At 35.6% G+C, this 15,513-nt stretch overlaps 1 protein-coding gene across 2 annotated transcripts in view; it reads left to right on the plus strand.

The window, feature by feature from the left end:
* MON2 (MON2 homolog, regulator of endosome-to-Golgi trafficking) overlaps positions 1–15,513 on the plus strand; it is a 148,596-nt gene that overhangs the window by 50,045 nt on the left and 83,038 nt on the right. For both annotated transcript variants that reach the window (XM_069080685.1, XM_069080692.1), the window contains exons 8-19: positions 1,791–1,985; positions 5,115–5,239; positions 5,596–5,735; positions 6,367–6,520; positions 10,804–11,036; positions 11,293–11,374; positions 11,898–12,082; positions 12,596–12,708; positions 13,030–13,134; positions 13,664–13,744; positions 13,827–13,900; positions 13,987–14,077. In XM_069080685.1, coding sequence (XP_068936786.1) covers positions 1,791–1,985; positions 5,115–5,239; positions 5,596–5,735; positions 6,367–6,520; positions 10,804–11,036; positions 11,293–11,374; positions 11,898–12,082; positions 12,596–12,708; positions 13,030–13,134; positions 13,664–13,744; positions 13,827–13,900; positions 13,987–14,077 — 1,578 coding nt within the window. The remainder of the gene's footprint in view (positions 1–1,790; positions 1,986–5,114; positions 5,240–5,595; positions 5,736–6,366; positions 6,521–10,803; positions 11,037–11,292; positions 11,375–11,897; positions 12,083–12,595; positions 12,709–13,029; positions 13,135–13,663; positions 13,745–13,826; positions 13,901–13,986; positions 14,078–15,513) is intronic.

Below are 15,513 nucleotides of genomic sequence, written 5' to 3' on the forward strand. Positions count from 1 at the left end.
CAGCTGTCACCTCTTCCAGAGAGCCTTTTCTCATTTTTTCTCTAGGTAGTGCTTTTCCCCTCCTCAAACTGTCTTATATTTACTTACTTGTATACATTCTGTATCTTTCCTTTTCCCTTTCTGGAACAGGTAAATCATTACTAATGTATGAAAGTAATATAACAGTCCTTATTTATCTGTATTCTTTGAATCAGCTATTTGAGTTCAGGGATTGTTTAATTTTTGTCATTGTATCCCTAATGTTTAGCATAGTGCCTTTTGTGTAGTAAATCCTTAATAAACTCTTGTTAAATGGAATTGAGACAAAAATTGGTCCTACTCATCCACATAATATTTTTTAAAAAGGTATTAAAAATGTTCTGACGGACACCTTGGTGCACACTTTGTCAAACAAAAGTTGCATTTCTTCAAACTGCTAAGTACTACAATAACTTTCACAAATTTCTGATGCTTAATTTGACTTTTTTATTTGACTCCTGATTTTAAAAGAAGAAGAATTAGAAGATACTGCAATTTCTGCTAATTTTCATTCCACAATATATTTAATTTATAGAGTAACTACTGTGTGCCAGGCATTGTGCCAGCACTTTACAAATTTTCTCTTGTTCGATCTTCACTACAACCCTGGGAGATAGGTACTATCTTTTACCATCGAGAAAACTGAAGCAAACAGAGGTTAAGCCCAAGGTCACACTAAGTATCTGAGGTTGGATTTGAATTTAGGTCATCTTGATTCTAGGTCCAGCACTCTGTCTGTCGCACCACCTAACTGCCTCTAGAATGCCGAAAGACTAATTATTTGTGATATATTTTGGAATTTGACCTGATTTCACTCAGTATCCCTTTTGTTCTTTTAAAAAAATAAAAAAAAAATTATGCATGATTATAGGATGAAAAATAATTATAATTAGTATTTATATAGCACTTTTTAGATTTACAAAGCACCTAACAAATAAAATACTATCTCATTTTATCTTTATATCAATCTTGGGATGTAGGATCTATTGTTATTCTCAATTTACAGAAGAGGAAACTGAGTGAGAGGGATTTTGTGACTTGCCTTGGGTCACATAAATAAGTGTTTGAGGTTGGGTTTGATCTCAGGACTTCATGACTCTTGGTCCAGTACTTTATCCTTTGTACCACCTACCTGCCTCTAATAAATGAAAAAATAAAACACTGTCTAAATAGTGTAGTGATTGGAACAGAATAAAATTTACAACTTAAGCTAAATGACTTGTTTGAATGACTAACTTAGAGGAATGGACCTTAAACCATCAATAAACTGGAAATTTTTTTAGACTAGGACAGGCAAAGAGTTGTATTGAGGAGGAGGGTCTTTGTGAGTGGCCAATCAACAGTCAAGTACTGTATACATGACCATCCATGCTCATATCACTTTATTTTTAGAGTAATTTGTTCTTAAGTAATTAGGTATATCTGAACCATAGCCTTAATCCCACAAATCAATCATTAAATCTTCTGTGTGTGTGCATTTACATACAGATTTGCAGAATGGAATAAAATTGCCTTATTAGATATACTTACTATAACCAGGTTGTTTCACTTGTCTTTTTAATGCTTTCATTAGTACAAATTTATTTTTGCTTGTCTTTTAGTGCATGTGATCTTTAAGGCAAAAACAACTCTGAAGAATGTCTAATGATTATTGTGAAAGGCTATAGAGATTAAATATGAGTTTCTAATGTTCCTTAAAATGCTTTACTGACTAAAAAGTAAGATTTTACTTTAGAATTGTTAAGTATTAATTGAAGTTTTTTCTTCAACAGCACCAGGAATTTAGTTTCCTTCTTAAAGAAAGGGTATGTCCGCTTGTGATAAAGCTCTTCTCCCCAAATATCAAGTTCAGACAAGGTTCCTGTACTTCATCTTCCCCTGCACCAGTTGAAAAACCATATTTTCCCATTTGTATGCGTCTGCTGCGAGTAGTTTCAGTTCTGATTAAACAGTTTTATAGTCTCTTGGTAAGTACTGCTTGTTAAGTTTTCATGTATGGGCGTATGGGATGGCTCATTTTTAGAAATTGATCCATTGGGACATTAGCTTTTAAATCAGTCAACTTTTAAGTAGGTTATCCACATCTTAATTTTGTCTGTGTTTATACAGTATTTCTATTGTGTGAAGAAATATGATGTTTACTGAAGGAACCACAAGATTGGCAGTGTCACTGATGTCTGTGTTAGTTGTCCCTGGGTCTACTTGAAAAATAATAAACACTAATAACTTTTCTTCTTTCACCTATATAAAATCTTATAGTTGAATAGATTGGAGCTAAGAGTTTGTGATTTATCTCAAATCATACAGTTCATTGTGAAATCTAGGACTAGAACTAAAGTCCATTCCTCTACATTTCCTTTTCATAAATTCATTGCCTCTCATAACAAGTTAAATCACTTACTATGTCAAAAGATTGAGTGAGATCTCTTTGGTGTGGGCACCCTGCTCTGACTCATCACAGCTGTTAGACAACTTTTCATTTTAACCGCATGCACACCCAACTTTCTGTAGGCAGTTTCATGAGTTTCTGTGAAAAATTTACCTGGTGAACAGTCTTCCAGTGATTAAAGAAAAAGAAAAAAAAACAGTTATAGTATATGTTGTGATATTCTTGATTAAAAGACTATTAAAAGATTATTGAAGCCATTTTTAGACATTTAAATTATGTGCTTTGGGACAAATCCTGTAATATATAGCCAAAATTTATTATATATATAATGAGTATAATTTTTAACTTAGAACTGTCATATACTTTTTGAAAAGATCAGAATGTGTCATTTGTGGTAAATGCATACAAAATGGAATGGAAACAATGTTTTAAATTATAATAAATTCTATATCCAAGGCATAATGTCCCTAGAATATTTAGAGTAGCGGTATGTGAGTAGTTCCATTTTTCAGTTTTTAAGAGAGGGTCAGGTGTCATGTATTTATTGTATTCTTGTGTTTTGAAAATTGATGATCCTGATATGATACACAATAGAAGTTGGCAGAATATGCCATGTCACATGTGTACACGGTTGGCACGAAGGCTGATTTTTTTTCCCAGTGGCATGTAGGATCTCTACCAGCTGCCCCACCTCCTCTCTATCACTTGTGGAGTTAGTGTCTTCTGGCTTTTTATCATTTGCAGTATTTTCTGTCCAAATTAGCTCAGAAACAAGACCATGGTCAGGGCATGGTGAAAGATTATGTGTAGATAGGGTCCATGGTGCAGAGTCACTCTCCCAACTTTGAGGATTGATTGGGGAGGAAATTGCAGTAAGTACATATAGAATGTAAATGTGGAACAAGCTTTAAATCTGAAATAAGAGGAAGATTTAATTTTGAATCCTGGCTCTGTTAATTGGCTGTGTGACTTTGACCAAGTAACAACTAATACCGATCCTTAGTTTCTCCATCAGTAAATAGAATCAAAGTTGGACCAGGTGATTTTTAGGTGCCTTCTAAAATCAAATCCTATTTTCCTATGATATTTTATTATCTCATTCATAAGTTTGTGTATGTTATGTACAGTGATATTAAATTACTTAGGAATAAGATCTTAGGAGCATAGAATTAGCACTAGAGGGGCCCTTAGAGGCCATGTCATCAACCCCCTTAATTTAACAGATGAGGCCCAGAGAGATTAGTGACTTCTTATGGTCTTATAGGCACAGAGTAGCAGAACCAGCATTTGAACCTAGCTCTTCTGACTCTCAATCCAGTGTTCTTTCCTCTGTATATATCACTGCCTTTTCAATATTGATTGATTCTAAATCTTAACATTCTATGTTACTCTTTTCAGTCCTTTGTAAGTTTATTTTATTTTTGTGATAGATTTTTTTCATACTATGTTACTATATAAGGATATGTTGATTTGCCACATTTTGTTTTAATGGCAAGGTCTTGATTCTTTTGGTATTCCAATAACTTCTGGTTTGAGTTATCTTAGTCTATATGAATTTTTTTTTCAAATTTTTAAATGAATAAATTCCATCTTTTTCCTAAGGGTTGACAATTTTATTATTATAATTAAAATCATTGTCAGAAAGTCAGATCTGTTCACTGTTTACTTCAACATTTCATTTTTTAGTACCACTTTTAGTGGTAGATTTAGTTGAAAATCAAATGTTTTGCTGTTGTTTTTTGTCCTGTTGTAGAAACAGTAAGGGTTCTTTCAGTCTTTGTGACCATCCAAATCATGGGATCATAGGTCTAGAGTTAAAATGGACCTCAGAGAGCAGCCACTGCAGCCTCCTTACTTTACAGAGGAGGACTCTGAGGCTCAGAGAGGGCAGTCATTCTGCCCAAGATCACACAGCAGTGAGCATCAGAAGTGGGATTTAACACCAAAGTCCACCGACTCCAGAGCAAGTACTCCTTCTGCTGCACCTTTTAACAAGATGAATTCCAAAATATAACTTTGACCTATAGCTTCCTAATTTAGAGCTCCCCTTGCATTAATTAAAATAAGAACACATTGACTCATTAAGGTGTTTGATTCCAGTATTGCACATTTTGCATATGTCAGATTGTAATATATCTAATTCAACACACTTCTATTAAGCACCTACCATGGATTTGGAAGCGCTAGGCTTCCAAAGAAAAAAATTAATCCCTTCCCTCAAAGAGCTTACATTCTTCAGAGAGGACACAATATTTACATAGAAGAGTAAGAGCAAAATGTATTCCAAGTGATTTTAAGAGGGAGAAGAACATTACAACAGTCGGGGGTGGGGGGAATGCAGGAAAGGGCTGTGTAGGAAGTGAGTGATACCTAATAAACCTCTTTTTACATACCTTGACTCTAAATCTTAACATTCTATGTTACTCTTTTCAGTCCTTTGTAAGTTTAAACCTAATGATTTTTTTGTAATGTTAACTGTATTAAATGGTCTTCTGGATCCATATTAACATTTGTAGAAAGTAAATGGTCACTGAATTTCTTATATGAAATAAATGAGATATTTATTAAAACAACCTTCACATAGTATTTCTAAACACAGTCTTCAGTGGACCACACCCCCTTGTCAACTTGAATTAGTCATAGAATATATTTTAAAATGTGGTTAGATTCTGGCATTGTTGTATATTCTCATCGTTTCTTCTTTTAGGTAACCGAATGTGAGATATTTCTTTCACTCCTAGTGAAGTTTCTGGATGCAGATAAGCCCCAGTGGCTGAGAGCAGTTGCAGTGGAATCTATTCACAGGCTCTGTGTGCAGCCCCAGCTGTTAAGGTAGGACCCCAGAGGCACAGACAGAACTTTCAGTTGTCAGCAAGTAAAATAATTATTCCAAATTATTAAGGATTTTTTCAAACAAAATTAGGCTTTATATCTGTGGATTTAGAGAAGCAGAGAGAAGGCTTTTTCGGTGGTAGGGGAAGGTGATTTTTCATTTAAGACTGAGCAAGTGATGCCAAATTCCTTTAGAATGATGGACTCTCTGAAGTGTTCTCAGATGAATAAGATGTTATTTTTATTTTTGATTGACAAAATAAGGAACTTGAGTGTTTAACATCTTGACTGGTTTGTAACTAGTATGATTTGTGACCATATATTGTTGTTTAGAAACATTTTAAAGTATTTTGCAGGTCCTTTTGTCAATCTTATGACATGAAACAACATTCTACTAAGGTTTTCCGAGACATTGTGAATGCTTTGGGATCCTTCATCCAGTCATTGTTTCTTGTCCCAACGACAGGGACTCCATCTACTACAACAAATCAAGCTGGTAAAAGCTCTTTTGCATTTTTTTTTTACTTTTCAGTTTTTTCACACTAATTTATTTAAACTTTCTTAACCTTGTAGGCAGAAATCTTCTCAGTTTTGTTCTTTACCTTAAAAAAGCTATGTTCCCTGCATATGGACTACTACACAATTAGTCAGTCAACCAGAATTTAGTTTATTAAGTGCCTGCTCTGTGACTGGTAATACAGAAAGAAAAGTGAAACAATCCCTCTCCTTAAGGAGCTTTTGTTCTGTCAGAGGAGATACACATGTACCTAAACTAGAATATAGACAAGATAAATAAATCCATTGTGAAAGTGGGGGAGGGCAGTAATGGGAGGGAATTCAGGAAAAGCTTCACATTGATGCTTTGGAAGCAAGGGGACTCTAAGAGGCAGAGGGGAAGAAGGAGTATGGACAAAATCATATAGATGGGATAGGAAGTGCTCTGAATGAGGACAGCAAGAAAGGGAGGAATGTATAATTTAGAAAAGGTATGTTGGGAACAGGTTATGAAGGGCTTTACCACTAGAGGAGCTTATAACAAAGAAGTGGCTGTGCTTTTGGGTTTTGAGCTTTACTTGTAAATAAGAAGAGGATTGAAGGTAAAGTTAATAATCTTCTTTATTTCATAGGAAATAATAATTCTGGTGGCCCAGCCTCGGCACCCACAAACTCAGGAATGTTGGGAATGGGTGGAGGTGTTACTGTGCTGCCTGCTTTTGAATACAGAGGGACCTGGATACCTATCCTCACCATCACCGTGCAGGGGAGTGCCAAAGCAACCTAGTAAGTAGTGCCAGTATTTGTTTTGTCGACAAAACAATCTGGGGATGGTATTTCATCATGAAATGCTTTTCAATGTATCTTCTTTCCCCGTTAGTATAGATAACTACTGTTCAGGACAGAGTATTGTTATGTTCTTCTGTTCACAGCTTAGCTGTGACATTTTTGATTGATTCTGAGGCCTGGGTTTGGGGCTCACTTTTTCTCATATTCCTTATGTTGTTTATATACTTTTAACAGTGTTCCAGGGCAAGACATGAGAGAGGCAGTGCGGTCTCTTCTCTCACTGTTATTTTTTCAGGTTATCGCTGTTTTTGTCTAATGGCTTCAGTTCATTTGCACCGTCTCCGTATTGGCTGGTTTTAGTGACCCTCTTGTTACACTAGAGATTTCTTAGTGGTTTTGATCCTACTTGGTATTCCTGATGCACACGTGCTCAGTGCTGTATTGGTTCTCATTCTGTTGCCCCATATATTTATTTATGAAAGAGGACTAAAGCCATACTTTTGTGGATCTGTCTCTCCCTCAAGGTGGTGCTCGCTCATTTAGTACAGATTGTAACCAGCCCAAGCTTAACATAAACTTTTGAGAACGAGTCCAGGCTTTGTATGAGGAACCTTCCTCTTATTCTCTTGATCTTGTGTCAGTGCCAGTGGAGCATGTGGCTTGTCCTCACTTGCTCCCTGTGTGTGACTAGTTTACCTTCTTTTCTGATTTTAAATCTCTGATGATAATCTCTTTAGTGCTGCTCTCGTGCCATATACTTGTACAGACCATGCACTGCTTCATTTCCCTTTGAGGGAGCTATCCTGGACTTCAGTTCCATGACAGGGGGACAGAAGGTTAAAATACCAGAATGAGAATTCTGTGCCATCCTTAGACATACATACTAGAAGGGGAGATCACTTAATATCTTGTTACTTGAATATTTGTAGTTTCACAGGTTGCTAGTTTTCTCTCATCTGTATCTAATGGAAGGAAAAGTCAAAGATGAGTTAAAGACCTTTAGAACTGTAAGGACCCATTAACACAGTCTAGTTCAACCTCCTCCTCGTTTTATAATTAGGAAAAGTGAGACAGAGATGTTGAGTAACTGACTCAGTGTCTTTTCCTCAGGTGTTCTGTCAGAGAAGAGAATCGAAATTATGCATATTCTTTTTCAAAGTTTACCTTGGAATTTTAAAAAACAAGTGAATGTGTATATGACACATACATATGTAGTAGCAAGCACCCCAGCGACCCCAGGGTTGCTGCCACCACAGGTTCTTAGATCTGCTTTGTTAAAGGAAAGCAACTCAAAATGAGTTAACAAGCTTACTTTAATCAATCAAATATGTATCGTTTACCTAGTCCAGGGGAAAAAGGTCAGCACCCCGAACTTCAGAATATACAGACAGAATTATCAAGACAGAAACGATCTAGATCAAGTAGACAGATTTCCAAACTGTCCAACCATTACATCCATACCAAATCAACATCTGGGTTTTTCAAAGCCGGGGGGAGCTCTCAACAACCAACGGCTTCCCAGAGTCTCATATGATCAAATCACAGAACACTTCTCAAAGTGAGCCCCAAAACAAAGCTACACATCAGGGCTTACATAGCCTTCTCCTGGCTCAGAGAATGTAACAACCTTATTGACTCACTGGCCAGTCAAGAAGTATCTACTGAAAAACAAGCCTCCCACCCTAGGCTCCAGGTGCACTTTAGCCTAGGGGCAGGGAAGATTTTTAAAATTTACATTCCCATTACAACATAAATTCACATACCCATATGTATGGATTTTTATTGATGTCTTTTTAATATCACTCATTTTTCATCACTCTTCCCCAGCCCAATATGTAAGCCTTTCTTTGTGTCAAAGGGGAAAAATACCTGGTTAAAACCAACTGGATCATTTAGTACATCTTTATATAAATACATCTTAAGTAAATTATTTTTAAAAAATAATGGGTCATTATCATCATAATTGATTGTTTTGTTATAGAAAAATCACAGTTGCAAAGTTATTAAAAGGACCTTAAAGATCATCGATTTGTTCTTCATTAACCTGAGTAGGAATCCCTTCTGCGATATCTCCAGCAAGTCATTGTCCAGCATCTACTTGAAGACTTCAGACAACCTTCTACCTACTGAATCAGTCCAGTCATTTTTGAACTCCTTTATGTCACAGTCATTTTCACCCAGCCCTTACTTCCTGTATTAACCCTTACTTGGGATAGAGTAAAACAATTAAGAAAAAAAAAAAAACATGTGGTACAGTGACCACCCAGCCCTTTTCTGTCACTATCTGTTCTCAGGGTTTGTAGATTTTTTTTTTTTGTTTCACCTGTTGTCTAGTCACACATCCTACATTTACAATTGATTTTTTGAGGCCAAATGTGGTATTTATCTCTCTTAAATTTCATCTTATTAGTTTCAGCTCCTTCTAGCTTGATGGATCTTCATGGTTCCTTCTAGCTTTTGGTTCCTGGCTCTCTTGTACAGTACATTTTTCCTAGCTCAGATCTTCTGCAGATTGATAATTATGATGTTCCTCTATGCCTTCTTTATTGTATCTGAAAGTGTTGACCATAATAATCTGAAAGTATGACCATAATTCCACCTTCCAGTTGAGTGTCTTTCTTCCAACTTGTGTGCAGTTAAAACTTTTTTCACTGCTTCTTTTGAAAGGATACCACATAAGTATATTTTATAAGGTCTACCATTTCAGTGAGTTCTTAAATGAGCACTAGAGTGAATACTGGCTTTGGATATAGGGAAAAAAAACTGTTGTGACATAAATAACTGTGGCCTCATGACACCCTGTAGGAATATACTTAAATTCATGTGTCTTTGTCTCTGGACTTTTTTTCCTGGTGGTTCAAAGAGTTATGTGCTCAATTGTAGGGACACAGAGAAGGTAAAAATATAGTTCCTGAAGCTGTCTCTGTAATGGGGGAGATTATGTCCAAATAATTATGTACATGTAAGATTAATAAAATGGAAGGTTGTCGTGTATGTGTGAGTGTCTACATACCACAGTGTCTACTTATAGAAGGTGGGTTTTGAACTAAGTTTTGAAGGAAATCAGGAATTCTGAGAGATGAAGGGATGGGGGAGAGCATTCCAAGCACAGCAGGGGACAGCCAGTATAAATGTATGGAGTCGGCAGATAGAGTATATGAGGAACAGCAAGTAGCCTACTGTCATTGTATCACAGAGTACTTGGAGGGGAGTGAGAAGTAGAATTAAGTACCCACTATGTGCCATCTAGTACTTTATAAATATCTCATTTTATCCTGATGACAATCCTGTGAGGTGGGTGCTATTATTATCTCCATTTTATAGATGAGGAAATTGAAGCAGAGAAAGGTTTAAGTGACTTGCTCAGGGTCACATAAGCTAGTAAGTGTCTGAGGCTGGATTTAAGTCTTCCTGATTCCAGGCCCAGTGCTGTTTCCACTGTATTCCTAGTTAGTTACTCATCTTTCCAGCCTGGAAAAATAGGAAGGGGCCAGGTTGGGAAGGCTTTAAGTACCAAACAGGATTTTATATTTTATCTTGGAGGTGATAGGGAGCCACCCTCACCTTGGGGCAGCTAGGATCTGGGAAGTTGTCTCCTAGTTGCCCTTCCACTTTGGATGAGTGTGTTCATTTTGTATGTTTTCATGATTGAAGCACCTACGCCATTGCCAAAACATTTTATAATCTTGATAGGGCACTTTCCATACTTGAAAATATTAGAAAGTTATCATTTTTTCTACAGATTTGTTACCAGTCACAAATGTAGCAGTTGGCCTTTTCTTTTTTTCTTGCTGAGAGGATGACAGATTATTGAGGAAATTGGAAACTAAACTTTAGTATTCCCATTTGTACAAATATGATTTAGTTTGTCATTAAGAAAAATTAATTTAGTTTTCGCTTTTAGAGATAGCTGCAGTGTAGTATAAAGTGTCACAGTTTTGTTTCCATAAGTGTAGGTTTATGTCCTGGCTCTTTGGTTTCCTTCTTATGTGACCTCAGGCAATTATTTAACCTGTTTTGGCCTCAGTATCCTTATTTCTGAAATAAGAGGGTTGAGCTAGATGATTTCTAAGGTTCCTTTCAACTTTAAAACTACTATTCTGTGTTCTACAAGTTACCTGTAATGCTCTCTTTGAGAATTATTAAATAAGGTGACTCATGTCAGTGCTTTTTTGTAAACCTTAAAGCATTCCTTTAAATATCAGGGGTGTTTTGGGTTTTTTTGTTACTTTAATCTTTACTGTTGCCTCATTAATGCTGTGATTTCTTGATAATTTCAGCCTTGAGATGCTGGATAAAGTAGAGCCTCCAACTATTCCTGAAGGGTACGCTATGTCTGTGGCCTTTCACTGTTTGCTAGACCTTGTACGTGGCATCACTACTATGATTGAAGGAGAGTTGGGACAGGTGGAAACAGAGAGTCAGACTACCTCCGAAACAGCTTCTTCACCAGCACAGTCATCAGAACAGCAAGATTTTCAATCAGGATCTGACCAGATGGATAAGGAAACAGGTATAAAATGTCATACTTTTCTAAAGTGTAAAATGAGATCGGTCATGTAGTTAGGGAAAAGCCTTTTTTGTAGCCAAGTGTTTTAAAAGACAGGTTTTTTAAATTTTAAATTTGAAATTAACTGTGTGACTGTCAGTTTTTAAAGGTAACTCAGCAGTATTTTCAAAGAATGAAATTTTTTTCAAAATTGAATTGTTGGTGAAACATTGAACATTTTCAGTATCAATAAGTACTGTGAGATCTTTTTTCCTTTAAGTTAGCAGAGCTGTGTGGGAAGAAATGGTGAATGCCTGCTGGTGTGGCCTTCTTGCTGCATTGTCACTTCTTCTTGATGCCAGGTAGTCAATCTTTGTACTTCTTTGCTTTCATTTTAGAACTATTGCCTTTATACAAAAAAGTAATGATTGCCTTGCTTTTTTTTTTTACTTGCTTAATAGAAAGCAAAATATTAATAACAAAAAACCTAGTTCTACCTCAGAATTAGCTTTTTAATGAGATTGCAAGATTATTGAAGCACATACCATCAACTTAACTTTAATTAATATATTTATTTTTTAAAGGCTATAAAATTGCCTCTTTGGAAAAGTATTTGATATCCTAAATATTTGTTAATCGCTTAAAAGTTTAATTTTATATTTATGTATGACCTATGTATTGCTTAAACTTTTACTTGTATTTATGAAATACTATAATAATAAATTCATTTTACCAAGAGCTGTAAGAACAAATTAAATATGCTTTCCAATTATTTGGGTTTTTAAAATATTTTGTATACTGATTTTTTTTTTCTCAGAATTTTTGGGGGGCTATGTATTGCTGTCTTTTTTACCCAAAGTCCTAAATAGCTTATTCTCTCTCCAGCACAGATGAAGCTGCCACTGAAAATATTTTAAAAGCTGAGCTGACAATGGCTGCTCTCTGTGGGAGACTAGGCCTTGTAACTTCAAGAGATGCTTTTATTACTGCCATTTGCAAAGGCTCCTTGCCTCCACATTATGCTCTTACAGTATTGAACACGACAACTGCAGCTACATTTTCTAGCAAATGTAAGACTTGAAATTTAGTTTTCCATTTTGTTCATCTATTTGTATCAGAAACTAAACAGTGATACCATTTCATTATCACATTAATTTAAATAAAACAGGCGTATCTGAAAATATTTTCATTTTACATATACCCATCTGCCATTCTAACATGATATATGTATATTTCAGTGTGATAATTTTCTGACTAAAAATATTAACTGCTTGGTTCTCCATCACTGGAAAAGTTCATCTTTTAACTTTATTTTCTACATGAAAATATCTATCAGCATTTTCAGTGGTATAGGAAACTTTTTTTTCTCCTTATGATTTAATAACTTTTTTACATGTCTTTAAAATGTAAATAATTTCCTTACTCCAGAAAATACAGATGTAGAATTAATATTATATGTAGCAAGATAACTACATTGTACAGTAATAAATGTGATTATGCTTATAATTTGATATTTTAAAAAACTGAATTTTAGATAAACATTTAATATATTTTAATTATTACATCTTTCCTTTGTTCCCTAGCATATTCCATTCAGGGACAGAATGTTCAGATGATCAGCCCATCAAGTGAGTCTCATCAACAAGTTGTAGCAGTTGGTCAGCCTCTAGCAGTCCAGCCTCAGGGGACAGTAATGGTAAAAGAGATGCCCTTACTTATTCTTGGCTAACACATTAACAAGGAAATCTTCTGAATTTTGTCTGGACATGTATTGAAATTTTACCTTTTTTAGCCTAAGTAATTAATACAAGGAGATGATGAATTATACAGTTTACATATATAATCTCATTTCTTGAATGAGTATAGTTTGCGATTTGAGGAATTAGAGTTTAATATAGTTTTGCATAGTATTTAAAGTTGTTGTCCAAATCACTTGTTTATTTTTTTATATGAATACTGCTACTTTTTTCTGCCACTAAATTAAAAAATATATAACATTTCCTCGTTTTATTTTTAGCTGACCTCAAAAAATATCCAGTGTATGAGGACTTTACTTAACTTGGCACACTGCCATGGAGCTGTTCTGGGGACATCATGGCAACTTGTCTTGGCGACTCTGCAGGTATGGCATCAAAATCTGGTTTTATGTGTAGTAGTTAGGACTACCCTCAGGACCAGGCAGGATTCATAGATCCAGTGTTCACCCTGGACTTTCTTTCTCATGCATGAACAGAAAGATACCAGAGTAGAAAATGAGTGGAGAGAGGTATGCATGGTGTAGTGTGCTAGAATGTCACTCATAATTGCCTCGTTTTTTTTTTTTTAACTTTTTGGAGGGGGAGGGCAGGACAGTTGGGGTCAAGTGACTTCCCCAAGGTCATACGGCTGGTAAGTGTTAAGTGTTTGAGGCCAGATTTGAACTCAGGTCCTCCTGACTCCAGGGCTGGTGCTCTATTTACTGTGCCACTTAGCTGCCCCTTAATTGCCTCATTCTAATGAAGGTAATGATAGTATCATCACTTAGTCTTTGGGGTACACATTTGATGATGTCAGTAGTGGTGCCACTAATAAACTTTGCGTATTGCTATCATTTAAAATTTTTTATTTTTACTTGCATTAATTTTAAATGTCCTTTTCTCCCTCCATTTCAGCATCTTGTGTGGATTCTGGGGCTGAAACCTGGTAGTGGGGGTGCCTTAAAACCTGGCAGAGCTGTAGAAGGACCCAGTACAGTAAGCATGAATCATCATTATTCTTGATTGAATAACTGCCCAGAACTTTTCTGTGTCACATCTAATTTTATGTTTCTCTTAGGTTCTAACTACAGCAGTTATGACTGATTTACCTGTCATTTCAAACATACTTTCAAGATTGTTTGAAAGCTCACAGTAAGAAATAATTTTTTTCAAGAAGAGTTAACTTCAGCTACATTTTATAGATCAAAATGTCTTAATGTTTTTAAAATTTTTTTTAGGTATCTTGATGATGTATCATTGCATCATTTAATAAATGCCCTTTGCTCCTTATCTCTAGAAGCAATGGATATGGCCTATGGAAATAATAAGGTACAACATTTTGCCTTTATATCTTAAATATTACATATTGCTCAATAAAATACAGTGGAACTCCTTCATGACACAATTTTTAGGGGGCAGGATTAAAATTAATCTTTTGGTCAACTGTGGTACATGATTTCTATATCAAAGAGGCCACGTTGTAGTAAATATAGTATGTTTGACTTACAGTCAGAATTTGATTTTTGTACTTTTGACACTAGCTAACTCTCAGATCACTGGTAATTAATTTCACCTCTGATTATCAGCTTAATCATCTACAAATTGTACAAGAATACCTATTGTATATCTCAGGATTGTTGTAAAGCTCAAATGAGATAAATATTTATTGAGTATCTACCCTGTGCCAGAAATAGTGTTAAGTTCTGAATATATAAACACAAGAAAGAAACTTTCCCTTTCTTCGAATCACTTGAGTTAATCAAGGGGGAGCTGAAATATAAACAAATATATAAAATAAATGCAAGGTAAATTTCTTTATAGGGAGTGGGTGGCAGTAGGACCAGTGGGAATTGGGAAAAGCTTCATTTAAAAGGCATAACTTGAGGGGCAGTTAAGTGGTGTAGTGAATAGAGCATCTGCCCTGGAGTCAGGAGGACCTGAGTCTGGCTTCAGACACTTGACACTTAACTAGCTGTGTGACCTTGGTTAAGTCATTTAAATCCAATTGCCTTGCCTTCCTCCTCCAAAAGACAAAACAAAAGGTATAGCTTGAGCAAATTTTTTTAAAAATAATTTTCTTCAGTAATTTTTGGTTTTATATTGCTTTACTACCCACCCCCCTCTCTCTAGCCATCCCATATAACCAAAAAAAAATTTTTTTTTAAGGAAAAAAATCAGTAAAACTTATTGATACATAGAACAAATCTGGAAACGTTCAATGTACCATTCATTACCTCCCACCCCTGTAAAGGAGAGAGCTGTCTTCTTAAATCTCTTCTTTGGGGCCATATTTGTTCTTTGTAATTTTGCAGCCTTCATGTCTATTATTTTTTGCTTGTTCTTCCCCTTTATATTGTTGTAGTCATAATATTGTTTTGGGGGACTTGAGGAGTGTTTTGAGTGAAAAAGGAATGCTAAGAAATTGAGGAGGAAATACTATTCAGTGCATTTCAGACCCAGAGAACAGTCAAGTACCAGGCATGGAAGCTGTAGGTCATATTAGAGGACCAGCCAGAAGGTCAATTTGAACGAATTGTAGAATCCTTAAAGGGGATTAATGTTTTAAAAGGATGAGAGGTAGATTGGAGCTAAGTTGTGAAGGGCTTTAAAACCTAAACAGAAGAATTTCTATTTGATCCTAGTAAGAGCACCATTGGAGTTTGAGTTGGTGGTGTGTTATGGTCAGTCGTGAACTTTATTAAAATCATTTTGTCAGTGATGTGTAAGATGGATTGGAAAAGCAAGAGAACCATTTAGAAGCTACT

Source organism: Petaurus breviceps, unplaced genomic scaffold (genome assembly GCF_028583685.1).
Source record: "Petaurus breviceps papuanus isolate PSGF00001 unplaced genomic scaffold, PetGlider_PUasm1.0 154, whole genome shotgun sequence".
In the NCBI taxonomy this organism is placed as follows: Eukaryota; Metazoa; Chordata; class Mammalia; order Diprotodontia; family Petauridae; genus Petaurus; species Petaurus breviceps.